General features: G+C 42.3%; 2 protein-coding genes across 3 annotated transcripts in view; both read left to right on the forward strand.

Annotated features, from left to right (window-relative positions):
* The window catches only part of LOC146479243 (uncharacterized), a 60,424-nt gene that overhangs the window by 18,480 nt on the left and 26,564 nt on the right, over window positions 1-15,380 (forward strand). The window lies entirely within an intron of this gene.
* LOC146479245 (uncharacterized) overlaps window positions 5,617-15,380 on the forward strand; it is a 36,328-nt gene continuing 26,564 nt past the window's right edge. The window contains exons 1-7 of one of the 2 annotated variants that reach the window (XR_014865039.1): window positions 5,617-5,756; window positions 6,679-7,115; window positions 7,974-8,435; window positions 8,735-8,946; window positions 9,685-9,725; window positions 10,707-10,803; window positions 11,999-12,857. Coding sequence is in view for 1 of the 2 variants with exons in the window: in XM_085111511.1 (XP_084967637.1) it covers window positions 6,744-7,115; window positions 7,974-8,435; window positions 8,735-8,946; window positions 9,685-9,725; window positions 10,707-10,803; window positions 11,999-12,185 (1,371 nt within the window). In the remaining variant the exon portion in view is untranslated. Of the gene's footprint in view, window positions 5,757-6,678; window positions 7,116-7,973; window positions 8,436-8,734; window positions 8,947-9,684; window positions 9,726-10,706; window positions 10,804-11,998; window positions 13,020-15,380 lie in introns of those variants that run through there. The other variant, XM_085111511.1, reaches the window with a different exon arrangement.

Raw genomic sequence — 15,380 nt, forward strand, 5'->3', positions numbered from 1 at the left:
TAGATGCCGTAAGAAGGGTCACAAGACAAACAAGTGTCGCAGTAAACGTAAAACGAGTTTTCAAAACAGCAACAAGTTTGGAAACACACATCGCCTGGAGACATCAGAAGAGGCAGAGGAAGAATGCGAAAAATACACGATGTTTCACCTAGCTGCAAAGGAGAGAAAACCGTATCGAGTCGACCTACAACTAAACGGAGTTCAGACGAGTATGGAAGTGAACAACGGCGCTGCAGCTACGGTCATCAATGAAGAAACCTATAAGAGAATAATTGATAGAAATTCTGCGAAGAATCGACCGCAGATGGGAACCGCTAAAGTGAAGCTTCGAACGTACACAGGTGAATTAGTCAAGGTCTTAGGAACTGTGAACGTTGTTGTAAATTATGAGAAGCAAGAAGTGGAACTGCAAACACTCGTAGTGGAAGGATCAGGGCCTAACTTACTGGGAAGGGACTAGTTGAGAGTTCTGAGACTCAACTGGAAGGAGCTGTTCAAAATCCGAGTTGACGAAAACAACCATTCATGAGTCTTCACTTGGAAGGTTGATCGACCGGTACTCGGAAGTGTTTCAAGAAGGACTTGGAACATTCACAGGCCCAAGGGCGAAGATCCATGTGGAAACAGAGGCAAAACCGAGGTTCTTGAAGGGGAGACCAGTGCCATACGCCATGACAGGAAAGATTGAGGCTGAACTCAAAAGGCTACAAGATGAGGGAACAATCGACCCTGTTCAGTTCTCTGAATGGGCGGCCCCCATTGTACCTATCCTAAAACCAGATGGCTCCATTCGTATCTGCGGAGACTACAAAACAACTGTCAATCAAGTGTCTAAGCTGGACAGTTACCCTATCCCGAAGGTTGAAGATCTCTTGCAACTCTAGGATGAGGTAAAAAATTTACTAAACTGGACATGAGTCAGGCCTATCAGCAATTACTTCTGGATGAAGAGTCCAAACAGTACACCACCATCAACACACACAAAGGATTGTTCCAGTACAACCGTCTGCCTTACGGAATATGGTCAGCACCTGGAATATTTCAGCGGAACATGGGGAATCTACTGCGGAACATTCCTCATGTAATCTTCCGGGTGGATGACATACTAGTGTCCGGAGCCTGTGACGAAGATCACTTAAAGAACCTGGAAGAAGTCTTGAAACGACTAGCAAGCGCGGGCTTGCGACTGCGGAAAGACAAGTGTGTGTTCATGGAACCTCAAGTAACGTACCTGGGGCACAAGGTCAGCAAGGAAGGCATTCAACCGTTGCAAGACAAGGTCGATGCTATTACCAATGCACTAGCACCTACGAATGTGTCAGAGCTCAGATCGTACCTGGGCATGATTAACTACTACCAGAAATTTCTGCCCAACTTGTCGAGTGTGTTGGCTCCACTACATGGGTTGCTACGTAATGAGACTTGTTGGCATTGGGGTAAAGAGCAGATGCATGCATTTCAAAAGTCGAAGGAATTCCTGAAGTCCCCTAGACTCCTGGTCCACTACGACAGTTAGAAGAAGTTAACCTTGGCATGTGATGCATCACAGTATGGTTTGGGGGCCGTTCTTTCTAATCAAATGGATGATGGCTCAAAGCATCCAAACGCTTATGCTTCCAGGACCCTGTCCGACGCAGAAAAAAATTACTCCAACTTGGAAAGAGAAGCACTAGCGCTGGTATTCGGGGTGAAGAAATTTCACCAGTACATTTATGGCAGACATTTTAGCTTGGTAACTGACCACAAACCGTTAGAATCATTGTTTAATGAGAAGAAAGATATACCTACTATGGCAGCAGCGAAGATTCAGCGTTGGGCCTTGACGCTGGTTGCCTACGACTACTCCATTGATTGCAAACCAGGACCTGAACACGCCAATGCTGATGCCCTCAGCCGACTGCCCTTGCCTGTTAGTCCGCCGACTACACCGTTGCCTGCAGGAACTGTTTTTGCAACGGAAATCCTCAATTCAACACCAGTGAGTGTGAATGAAATCAGAACCGGAACCAGATGTGACCCGATACTGTCTCAAGTAGTCAAGTATGTACAGCAAGGTTGGCCTAATCACAACTCAGAACAAGTATTTAAGCTCTACTTCACAGGGAAAGATGAATTCAGTGTTCAGGATGGGTGTTTGCTATGGGGCAATCGAGTGGAGGTACCCCCTAAAGAAAGAGGAAGAGTGGTAGAGGAGTTACACAAGACACATCCTGGAATTCGCCGTATGAAGGCGTTGGCGAGAGGTTATGTGTGGTGGCCGAAAATGGATGCACATTTGGAGCAGAAAGTGCGTCAGTGCAGTCCTTGCCAGGAAAACAGGAAGTCACCGCCAGAAGCTCCTTTACATCTCTGGGAATGGCCTCATAAATCCTGTGTCCGACTTCACCTAGATTATGCAGGTCCGTTCCTTGGAAAAATGTTCCTCAACGCGATAGATGCCCACTCCAAGTGGATGGAGGCGTTTCCAATGAACACATCAACATCAAGTGCGACTATTGACAAATTGAGAATCACTTTTGCAACACATGGTCTGCTGGAAATCGTTGTCACAGACAATGGTAGCAACTTCACAAGCAAAGAGTTTGAAGATTTTCTCAAACAAAATGGAATCCGTCCCATCAGAACTGCGCCATACCACCCTGCGTCAAATGGACTGGCTGAGAGGGCCGTACAAAAATTCAAGGAGGGAATGAAGAAAATGAGTGGAGGAAGTGTGGAGACGCGAGTTTTGCGATTTCTAGCCCGTTACAGAATCACCCCTCAGACTTCCAGAGGAGTGTCGCCAGCAGAATTACTGTTAGGGAGGAAACCCAGATCGAGACTAGACCTAGTCCACCCACAAATTGGAAGGAAAGTAACATCAAAACCAGACTTCTCAGAAACAGGCACATGACTGGCATGCTAAGGAACGCACCATGCTGGAAGGAGAAACTGTTTATGCAAGCAACTTCAGAAGAGGACCAAAACAGTCGACTAGTCCAACTTCGTTTGTAGTTCAACTGGAAGATGGGGGACTGTTGAGAAGACACCAAGACCATCTGATACAGCGGTCCACTGTTCTCCAAGCGTCTATTCCTAATCAAGAGGAAGTCCCAGCTGACCTGATTCCAGCATCGGTGGAAGCTGAAAAGCCAGATTTGCAGGTGGAAGAAACTCCGACCAGCTGTCAAGACACCCCACCAGCACTGATTGAGCCTGTGCAGTCTGCTCCCCTAGGTGTCCCAGAAAAACGCTACCCTACTAGGAACAGACACGCCCCTCGATACTTGGCTGATTTTGTTACTAAGTGACTTGTTAGGTTATTAGGATTGAGACACTTAAGAACTGCAAGCTAAATTTGTTGTTGATTTATTGTGATAGTTTTCATGACTTAGTGAGGGAGTGTGGAATGTTGTGAGCTTTGTAACCGCTCCTCGAGTAGTTTTCCAGTAGAACAGTTCGGATGAAACACGTTGTCCACAGTTAGAATTAAAAGTAGTTGCGTTCTCTAACTTTGGCTGGTTTAATGGACTCAGAATAATACAGCCACCCCGAAAGAAATTGAAAAAACCAAGCAAGAAGTCAACCAAGTGTTCAAATTGGAGGGCGTTAAGATCACAATTGAGGCAAACAGGAAGATCGTCAACTTTCTTGATGTGACCTTCAGCCTTACAGACGGAAACCTAAAAACAAGCTGTCGTACGTCCATCAACAGAGCAATCACCCCCCCCCCCCCCAGCAGTGCTGAAAAACATACCACTCAATAGTAACAAAAGGTTAACTGCCATCTCATCCAGCAAAGAAATATTTGACGAATCTATTGCCCCTTACCAGAAAGCTCTCACAGAAAGCGAATATAACCATAAGCTAACATACAATCCTCCACAAGAGCAAGCCTGGAAAAACAAAAGAAAAAGAACAAGAAACATCACATGGTACAATCCACCTTACAATTCAAACATCAAAACTAACCTTGGAAGAAAGTTCCTGTACATCATTGACAGATGCTTTCCAAAACACCATCCACTCCACAAGATTTATCTCACCGCACAACAAGCACGTTCTTTTAAATGTTAACTCACCAACTCCACAACCTGACACCTGCAATTGCAGAAAAAAAACGGACTGTCCACTCGAAGGAAAATGCCGTCATTACTGTAGCGTTGTTAGGCTAGTGATCAATTAGTTGAGAAGTGTGATTTTGGGTCGGATTTCAAGATTCAATGTCATAAATAATTTCCAGATGTTCGTTCGGCGTGATTCGCGTTGCGTCATGAATTTAGAATGAAGACGGAAAATGAATTTAAAACACTGTCTTGCTCCGATTAAGCCGATTCTGTTGTGGAAAGCTAGACTTGAGCGCTTAAAGACCGGGTTTTGGGTGAGATTTAAGATGCGTTGGCGCCGTTAATAATTGCCAAATGTCACACTTGTTTAGTCGGATCACAGGTCATGTTTCATTTCACTCAGATGTCAATGTCACGTATAATTCCAAATAAAAGCCCCTCTTTTCTCTTGCATAGTATTTCCTGACCTTTCTTTCTTGTGATGAACCGTAGCTAAAGTATTGTTAATAAAAGGTAATTTAAAATATTTAACACTGGTACAGAAAATGGGTCCTGTCAACCCTATACTATTCCCCACAAAATCTAGCAGTCCACTTATCACGTCTGTCAGACGACCACACTGGAATTGTAAAAAGAATAGTACTTTCGTCCAAGGAGGGACTAATCTATCATGTGTTAGTTTGAATAGAAAGTGGGCTTTTGGGGAAGGTGAAGTTTAGATTGTCCTCCACCAAAATTTTAAATTCGCGGGAAGACAATACCGTCAGCTACGCAGACAAGCAGTGTGTCTCTGAGGATAGAGTTAAAGAAGAAATTGGTAGCTCCGGCTCGGATGACACATACATCTCATGACGAGGTACAGTCTAATCTCGTACCCAGATCTCAATCGTATAGCTTACTACCAATACACACAGTCTCAAAAAATGGTTTATTTAAAATAAAATAGTGTCATAGTAAACCACATATGAGCCTTAGGTGGCCCACACAGCATGGGACGAGCTTAACCCGTTTCTGTAGGATGAAGCAACTTAGGGTAGTGCTGGATGGGATGCTAGTCCATTGCAAGGTTATCCCCTGCGTTTTGTAACCATTACTCCTGTGCGGAAAGAAACAATATGGGGCAAAGTTTCTCGTGTAAGTAAATAATGCTGTGGCAGGAGCAAGACCTCGAGCAACGGACCTTCAGATACAGTCTCCTGAAAATACAGCGAGCATCAATAATATAATCTCACTACTACGTAGATCATAGAAATATTTTAGTGTTTGGTACTCGGCATGGTTATGGTACATGTTCGGAAGTCGGGATTCTGTAATTGAATTTTGATTTATTTTCTTAATTTCGCAAGTCGCTGTAGCTTATTTTCCTACAACTGCTTTGAGGAATTTGCACTCCAGTATAAGTGTTATCTGATGAATTATGTAGTTCACCATAGGCGGGGCTAGGCCCAGCACTAGGTCACTGTTAAAAGTCAATTAGACATCGCATTTTAAACACCATTTTAGTTCCAAATTATTTAATTTTCAGACTCTACAGATAAAGAGGCAAGGAACCATCTTCTAGAGGAAATTGAGTTAATGAAATCGATTGGTTCTCATCGCAATTTTGTGAGCATGTTGGGTTGTTGGGTTAACTCAGAACCCATCTTTCTGCTGCTGGAATATCTTGCATATGCAGATCTACTGCACTGGCTCAGAAGAAAGAGGCAACAGGTGACATGAATAACTACCATATACCGTGGTGAAAGGGTCATTCTCATTGTTCCCAGAGGGTCGACCTTTCAAATTTATTTTACCATAATCAGCAAGAACGATTTCATCGACGGGGCCTATAAAAGACTTGTTTCGAGAACGTGTTTTCTTTGGCTGGTTATATACCGTTGAAAATTTAGCCCAAACCTCTAAAGAGTAAAGTGTTTGTACACGTAACACGGAGGTGCCTGAACAGATCTAGAGGTTGATGAAGTTGTTTCTGGGACCAAGCAAACTCCTCCGTACTGAATATGGAGAAATGAAGTCCGTAAGAATAGGTTGGGCTATACGTGGATCTATTAGCGACATTGAACTTGTCTTGGAAAGGTGTTCGAGTAATTGGAAAAATCCTTCTAATTTTCTGCAAAGTCATTTCAAATATGCCTTGAAATTAAAAGGACAGCACTCAGCTGCCTGTATACGTCTGAGTGGTATTGTTCATATTAAGATCATAACAGTTCAGTTGACGAAGCAGTGTACACACTTTCTTGATAGACGAGAATTCATATACGCCATCCGGTGGTTTTAGTCTCGTATCCTTGATTAGAGATTAAGCAGAGGGCTGTGGAGAAAGGCCCACGAGGTGGTTTGTAAATCAGCCCAAATGCGTCACTACTCTACCTCTTATTCAAACGCGAAATGGTGACCAACAAACATGGATAATTCATTCAGTGTGCGCACGCCTCTATTGCTTGTTTCGGGGAGTTGGGCCATGCACTAGCTTAAGTCCACCTTTCTGACCCCTTTGTAATTCTTGCAAATTTTCAAAATTGTCTTAAAGTTGCCGGTTTGAGAAAGGTTATGAGTCACGACTTGGGCATTTTCCCATCTACTGACAAATCGTCTCACTCAGATTTTGATTCTTGTAATTTTCCTCCTTTAGAAAACCTATCGCAAATTTTACGATAACGAGGGACCTACACATGCTGCTGAAAAAACGCAAGAGTAATGGCATTGGCTGAAAATACAGCAGAAAGTGAGGGAACGTTGTGCCCTCAAGAAATATTCCCTGCAAGTGGGAATGCTGAAGACGGCGGAGGACGCTTAGATGTAATTGAAGTGCAAAGTTTCAGTGCAGATGTTAACTCTAATGTACGTTTGGATGAAAACGATAGAGAAAGCAAGCACACAGCTTTTCCTGTAAAGACAGCAAGGGATCAAGCCGTAAAGATGGATGATCAGGAGTTCACCTGCTCTTTCTATCTTGTAAGTCCAGAAAATGCAGAGGATGGAACCAAAAGCCAGGGAGACAAGTCTCATGACGGCGAGGTCTCATTGAAGGACCCTTCTTGTTTCGAGCGGAAAATGGCACTGGGAATGGTAAGTGACTTTTGTTTGTTTGTTCGAGTTACAACCACTTCAACGCTAGCTATTAATATTAGTAGCCATACGTTAGTTCATTTGTCCTTAAAACACCTTACATATCCCCGCAACACGTCAATCATTGCAAGGAAAGATCAATTGAATGTTTGGACTAATTATGCTTAGTTGTTTTTATGTGGGCATGATTGGTAGGCATGTTTTGTGATTTAATAACAACTTTGTCCGACTACTTACTGGGACAGCTAGTTTTCATCAGGCAATTAGGTTGACGGATTAGACTTCGCCATTTATAAGCCAAAATTCGGCTGTAAGTGACAGATTTTGCCCTTACTTTTCCAGGATGAAGCTCTCTCCATAAGTCAGCACTCTCGCCATAAGTTAGCGCCTTTTCCGGCCTCTTGTTGTTTTCAGTGTTTATCCTGAGGAACTTCAGGAACTTCCATTTCTATACCTAAGAGCTAAAGTCACAGCAACTCCGTTAACTTCTGGAATTGTTCATTCCAGGATAATGGTTCTGCGATGACAGGAAAGCATGTATAGCCGTTTAAGTTCAATTATGAAGAAACAATGAAGGTTTGTCTATAAATTAGCTCAAAACACGACGCGTGACAACTCCAGCCATTTTCTGCAGCTGAATCTTACATAGCTTGCATAAATAAATTCATCCAGGGTTTAACGATTGTGCCGTATTCTCTAGATCGACCATGTATTACAAACAGTTTCAGCAGAATGGTGGACTGAGTGCTTGCAAACATTCTCAAACTAGGCTTTAAACTTTTGCATCATTTTCACGTACCGTAATCTTTTCTCTTTTCAGTTTTTTCAGTTCTGTTTCCTTTGATTTTCATGTTTTAGGAAAGCTATCAAGAGTGTCACGACACCGAACGATTTACCCTCGACGCTGACAAAACGCAACTTGGCGCGGAAAATGATTCAAAAGTGATGCTACTAGCTAAAAACCCTGCCGAAAGCAAGGAATTGGGTTGTGAGGAAACTACGGCTTCAAGGATTGCTAAAGGCGAAAAGGAACACGGGGATATTACTCAATTGCAAATTTGCAGTACAAGTGATAACTCCAAACAACTTCTGAATGAAAATACAAGCGAAAGCGATCACGCAAGTGGCTGTGGGGAGTTAAACGTGGATAATGCTGCAAAGGATTTCGAAGGCTTGGCTTGCTCTTCTCAGTCTGCAAATGAAAGTGTTACTCCAGAAAATGCAGCGGATGGAAACGACAGCAATGGAGATGAGCCGCACGATGACGATTTCTCTCCAAAGGATCTTCTTCGTTTTGCTTGGCAAATAGCGCGGGGAATGGTAAATAATGTTAGTTTGTTTTTTATGAGTGTCACTTGAACGCCGGTCGATAATACACATACGTTGTTCGGGTAACAGTTCAGCTTTAAATACTGTTATGTGACCATTTCTTAGAATGAGGTTAAGAGCAAGGAAACAGGAGATTTTTAATTTTCAGAAATTGGTGTTCATTATTTATCTCAATAGGAATTTTGAACGCATCCATTGTCAATCGCGATTTCTTTATAAAATCCGTAAAAAATTCATTGATACATCGATCTAGTATGGATTGATTAATTGATTTTCTATTCCTGCCACAGGGTTTCTTGTCAAGTAAAGGATTTATTCACCGCGATCTAGCGGCAAGAAATATTCTCCTTGGGGAGGGCAAAGTGGTCAAAATTTCTGACTTTGGACTGATGCGCCACATTTACGGAGACATCTACAAAGTCAACAAAGGGAAGAAACTCCCCGTAAAATGGATGGCACCCGAGGCACTTTTTAACAGTGAATACACTACGAAAAGCGACGTGTAAGTGTTGTGACATGTATCTTAATTAGCCATGCAGAAACTGTTACCCAGTAACAAGCATTAAGGGTTTTATATATTTTGCACAATAGGAAACGTTTGTGCATCAGCTAAGATACGTCTACCTCTACGAGCAAGCAAGATCAAGCAAAATGCTGGGGTGTGATTGTGCGTTAGTTTGGCAGTCCATAAGAAATGTATTATGTACTATTTTCTATTTTTTTTTTCGGGCAAGGCGCGCACCGCCGTTGAAAGCATTAGTGTATGACCTTTTTTCATATTTGTTCAATGAAACATGTCTTTTTTGTATGAAGGAGCCTCTGCGGAGGAGAGAGTTGCAATAATACCCTCGGAGTTATAGAGAGTGGTCGGCTATATCCGTCTAACATGGATCACAAAACATGGACAGTCTAGATTGCGTTAATAGTAGAAATCTGGAAGGAAGTGCGGGTGGAGATTTCGTCATACACACTCAACAATGCAGGCGCAATGATCGACTTTTAAAACTCTAACTTTGGATTCTTTTGTAATTTTCAAAAAAAATGTCTCTGTGTAGGTCGACAGCCATGTTGGGGTGGGGGTTATCTTTCTTCATGTACGGTAATGATTTGTTTTTCTTTTCTGGACAGTTTTCCCTTTATGTTGTTAGTTTAATTCTTCTTTAATTTGTATGCCATTTCACGAAAGTCTAGCCTAGAACACGAAGATTATTCATGGACATTTATCCTGTAATTTTTTCAGATGGTCTTTTGGAGTTCTGCTGTGGGAGATTGCCACAATGGGTAAGAAAACAAGAAAAGAATGAGTTGTATATATAAATTGTCTGACTGCCTGATTGACCGACTGGCTGACGGATAGACGGAAGGACTGACCGATTGATTGACTGACAGGTCTGACTCACCCACTCACTGACTCGCTAGCTCACCTGATAATGATTTATCATGACTTCAGATCAGCTGACAGTGATTGTGGGTCAGGAGGTGACTGGTGGGGCCAATCCAGGTCCTGAAGGCCTGCCCACGCGTGGGACATGTGGGAGAGTGCTGCAGTTGAATTGGTGGCAAATAAAACTGTGGGTTAAACAGATATCCACGATTCTAAGCGCTTCTATGACGCTATCTATCCTGTGTGCAGAGACCATTCTTTCGGCTCCTCTCCCCTCCTCAGCTCCGAATGACTGACTGGCTAACTGAATCATTGTCCCACTCATCCACTGACTGACTCATGCCAAAAGAAATTTAATCAGTGACATGCTGAATGGATTGATGATTCACTGAATGACACACCAACTGAATGGCTGAATGACTGACAGAATGTTTGATTAACAGACTCACTGCTTGCTATTTTTTTTCTCGCTTGTTTGCTTGCCATGGATTGGTCGATTGATTGAGTGAAAGGTGATGATTGGCTGATACGTGTCTGCTTGATCGAGTGCATGGCTAAGGAAGAGGAAGGGGGCGAAAAGAAGTGGAAGTCAAGAGGGACAGTGTGCAAATTATTTTCGAAAAAGATCTTATTGTCAATACGCGAATGGAGAAAAGTGCTGCCACAGCTTACTACAGCTGGTGCTACCAGTGTTGTATTTTTAACGTAACTTAACTCTTAATGATTGTTAGACCTTAACCACGTCAAAAATAGGAACCAAAAGTCCTTTTAGACTAACATCAATTCAGACAGCTTTACTAGAGGGTACAATGCACCAGCGTTTTTGTATGTACAGATCAAGTATTGCATATCATTAAAAGCATGATTATATTTCCAAGGAGGAAATCCGTATCCTGGATTAGACAACAAAGAGATGTACAATCTTCTTAAGACTGGCTATCGCATGGAGAAACCAGACTCGTGCTCTAGTGAAGTGTAAGTTCTTTTTGTTCTCTTTTTATATGATATATCTTTAATGAAACTGATTCCTAGTTTGTTGGCAACGGTAAACAAATACTCAAATGTCCATTCTTATGAGCTTAGATAAGCCATTTCTTTTTAAAAATGACCGAAGTAATTGCGGCTATTTTAAAGAGAATGCTCATAAGTTATTTCACCACCATCATAACCATGATCATCCGACTTATGACATTCCGCTATTAGTGTTAATTAGGCCACCAATAGCGTGAAAGTCAGTGTACATTTTCTTATGCCCGTCACTTTTCCAATGGTGTCCCGCTTGTGCCTGCAGCACCTTCCGCGCATTTGACTTTATTCGGTCTCAGGCCTGCACATCAGAAGACCTTTCGAAAATCTTTTCTAGCCAATTTGATGCACACATGCAGCTTAAGTATACCGTCCCAAGTCTTTTGTTCCAGACTATGAGGTCTGGTCAGGTCTTTTTCTAAACCCGGTTTTCCTTACGCAATGGAAGCACATTATAGAGCGTTTTCATTAACGTGACTACTTGCCATATTGGTTTACTGAAACAAAAGAAAGCATTTGCATAAAAATGGAGTTTAACTCCCAGAGGCTTAGTTTGGGACACCAACATGGGTGCCATTTCTTTGTGTGAATACACTCTATTAGAAGGATACAGCGGAAACTGTTGCAACATTTAGAGAAGGTTAAGGATGAGCCTCCTTTCCGATCACTGTTTTTTTTTTTACTTTCCTTCTCGTATAACATATATTACCATGAATTCATTATCGCTGAATTCGCAAAACCGGAGCGCGAATTTCTTGACAAGCATATTTCTTTTTGAGTGTCAAAGTGAGGGCTTCTGTTCTATAATTCCACGGGATTGCTAGCCATGTGAAGGAAATTTGGTTTGCCGAGGTAAAAAAAAAAATCTTAACCTCGGCAGCATTTCAACCCATGTGGGTTACAATACCTGCTGAAGACAGAGGCGATCATGAAACCACTGAGAGCATTGGTGGCCGCGGACATGTCTGGCGTCTGGCGGACTCCAGTCACAGTTTCATCTAATATGTGCCCAACCCTCAGCATAAACTTTCTCTGCCCGAAATATTGGTTCTCGCCAGTACAGGACTACAAAATTCAAAACACAGTGTTTATTCAAAGATGAAATCGCCATTGAACAATTCGTAATACTGCAGTAATTTTTTAGATTCCAGCTGGTAATGGAGTGTTGGAATGAGAAGCCCAGTGAGCGACCGACATTTGATCAGGTGACGACATTGTTGGAGACGATGCTTATGGAGGACACCCCTTACTTTGACCCTGGATTGCTGGATGAGTCGAAGGCGTACTACAATGTGATGCCGGAGGAGGAGATTGTCGTGGAAACCACTTAGAAGAACCGTTTAAACCCTAATAATTGATAAAAAGATCCAGACCATGTTTAGATTGTAGTTTACAGTGTTAAAAATGCGTTATAACCCATTTGAAAAAGACCACGTTTATCCCGTTTCTTAGTGTTTTAGTTGTAAAGGTAAGTCAGACATTGATTAATTTATAGAACATTGTCATAGATAAGATTTATGTTTTTTCTACATTTTGGCTCTTTCTTGGAGTCCTTGCCATTTGTCAGAACTGACTGGCCAGAGCGGTCAATTCGCAAATGGACTTTACCGATTTGAAGGTTAACTTTTGTCCTAGTCCTCCGAATTTCTTCAAAATAGCGCATACCATTTACGGAGTCATTACTTTTCAAGATTTTGCATTACCATGCCTTCAAAATGACGCATTCGATTTACAGACCAAAAGTTATGGCCAGCCAGTTCTGCAAATTGAAAGCACTATTGGTCACCAGACGAAAAACAAGGTATAAAAGGAGCATCTATAATTCTATTACGTATATAGGCGTAAAAAGTTGACATAGTTTTTGTTAATATTTTAGTTTAATAGTTTCCAGATCGTGTTATTTGCAGTTTCAAGGAGGTCTAGTGCATAAAAAATTATGAGTATATTCCATAGTGTTTGAGGTTATAAATAATGCATTACCAGTTGATTTAAATGAATGCAAAGTATAAGTTAACTTGTTTACAGGATTACGTGATAAAATGCAACAATATGCTGATAGTGAAGGCTTTTATTCGGTTAGAAGACATGCCTCTCTGCAGAATTTAATTTATTACTTATATATTTACAGGATTTGAGATTACCGTTATTTCAGCTGAAAGTAAAAATTAAAAGGTTTGGAATCTGACATGACTTTATGACTTGTGAATGTCTGCTAAGGCTTATGTCGAAGGATTTGGTCGGTAAAAGTACTAACCCCCTTATAAAACGGTCCAGAAGAGGAACTTTAGTCTTCTTATTGTTTTCGAAGCTATAACCGTGCGCAAAAGAGTACCCTGAAATTGTTTTTTTTTTAACATTCATTGTATTTCGACTCAATTTGGCCTGGCTCAACGCATTGCACCTATAGTTAATCTATTTTGATTTTGCCGACGAAGGACACAATCATCCCAAGCTTTAGAGCATTTTCGTATCATAGATATCAAAATATGACATAGAAAATTCTCAAGTTATGAGACACGTGGCGTGTATTCGAAATTGCTTAATGTATGTCCGTTGGTCCGCGAGCACATTCAATGTTTATCGGAGTACCTGGAACAGTGATCTGTAACTACCTAGCTTGTAAAACCAAAACCTACCTGCTTTGGACCTTCAACCTTAATTTCGACCGTGCTGCTGTGCTATCTGTTGAAGTTCCCTGTTTTAATGTTCACGCACATAGAAAAGGCGACATAAGTGGGGGAGAAAAAGGTGGGGGAGTAGCCAGGACCAGAGCGCTGCCTGCCGCATGTAAGGCCAGTCGAAGTGGCTAGGTTAGTGTCAGCGAGTGGCATGGAAGACCGTGAGATGATTGTCACGGAGAAACAGCTGCTCTTAGCAGCGCCTCTCCATGCCAAGCTCCTAGAGGGTAGATTAGCAAGGGGAAGTGGTCGTGGCCTCTGTTGCTCACCCAAGCTAAATGACCCCGAAACCTTTTTAGTGTGGGACTAAAGGGTTGGCGCCAGCAACACTTGTCCCCTTGATTCTGGAGCAGAATTCTCCCACACTGAGGTTGCTAAAACAGGTGTTTAGAAATCAAACGGGTTTCCCCACCAGAATGGTGCAAGGCAGCATTCTGTTAGTAAGCCTCAGACAAGATGCTGCACTAATTATTAATGTACTAAATCTAAGTGCAAGGTAATGCTAACTAAAAAGTTCAACGTCACAGAGCTGGCTAAAGGCCTAGGTCAAGGCGTACAAAGGTACTGTTATACAAGAAGGAAAAATGGGTACATGTGCATACTGTTTATGTGACAGTAGGTGTCCCTTGCTTAAATCCACGGGTCAAAGGTTGAGTTGTTCTGAGAAGAAATGTGGCTTTGATGTCAGGTAACCATGGTTGCAGGTATTTCCAGGATGGTAGTGTGAGGAAAATGAATAAATCTTTGGTAGGCGTCATATCTCCAGCGACCAAGTGTCTTGATGAGACAGGATGGGAGGTTAGCACCAGCAGAAGTAGTTGTTGCGGCCCCAATGTGGAAGCTGTGGGTGTTGTAGTGGATGGGTTAAAGGCCACAGAGGTCATCTAAAGTAGGGTATGTAGGTTCGAGACCAGGGTTCGGCGTGTGAGAAAGCTGCCATCATGGAACTGGAAGAGAGGGGTCTGTACACTATATTCTGGTGTTTGTAGTATGAATTCTCTTACTGCAGATACCGCACATATCTTGGAATGGGACTTGGCGATGGCGACCGGAGCAGTTCGCTGGAATTGATCTGTCTTGGATTTCGTAATGCAGATATCGTGTTGAGGGTTGTTGATGTCAGGATCGATGGTAATGTCCTGGCAAGTGAGGAAGATGTTGTGGTCGAAAGGACCATTACATGTTAGTTCACTGCGCCTCAAAAAGCCAAGAAAGGCCAGGGTAAATGCGGCACAGAGCATAACGGTATCTACGTCAAGCGAGTGGTAAGGGTCAAGTTAATTGCGGGTCTTATGCAATAAAGGAAGGGTGATAGGCTGCCGGTTGCGCCTAGGAAACCCCAGGACACGTTTGATCGGTTAATTATGGTTCTTTGCGAGTTTACTTTTTTTCAGGACCGATTTGCGATTACAGTTACGCGTTTTCTGAACAATATTCGACCATTAAAAAGTGTGCGTTAAAAGAATTGATTTCATGTTGTCTTGTGTCTTCGATTTTGCACATTCTTATCTAGTTGGTGTCTAGAGGGAAAAAAGAGCAATGTTCACTTTCCTTAACTTGATGTAGATTTTTCTGAATGTGTATGGAAAACAAACCAGAAGAGGCCGAAAGCCGGATATGTGCCATATTAAAAAGTCACGTGGCCGCCTGCTTTCCCTCATGCTCGAAGCATTATGATACCAGACGAACGTTTTTTACAACATTAGCCATGCACAGATCAATACTTAGCGTATGATAAACAGGACCCCTCAATCAGTAAAACGCGGTATTATCGTCAACTACGTGTAATACCGGGCCAAACTACTTGTGACACCAACATCAGCTGCCTCTGTGGAACAGAAATATTTG

This window comes from Pavona decussata, unplaced genomic scaffold (assembly GCF_977016875.1).
Source record: "Pavona decussata unplaced genomic scaffold, jaPavDecu1.1 SCAFFOLD_61, whole genome shotgun sequence".
Classification (NCBI taxonomy): Eukaryota; Metazoa; Cnidaria; class Anthozoa; order Scleractinia; family Agariciidae; genus Pavona; species Pavona decussata.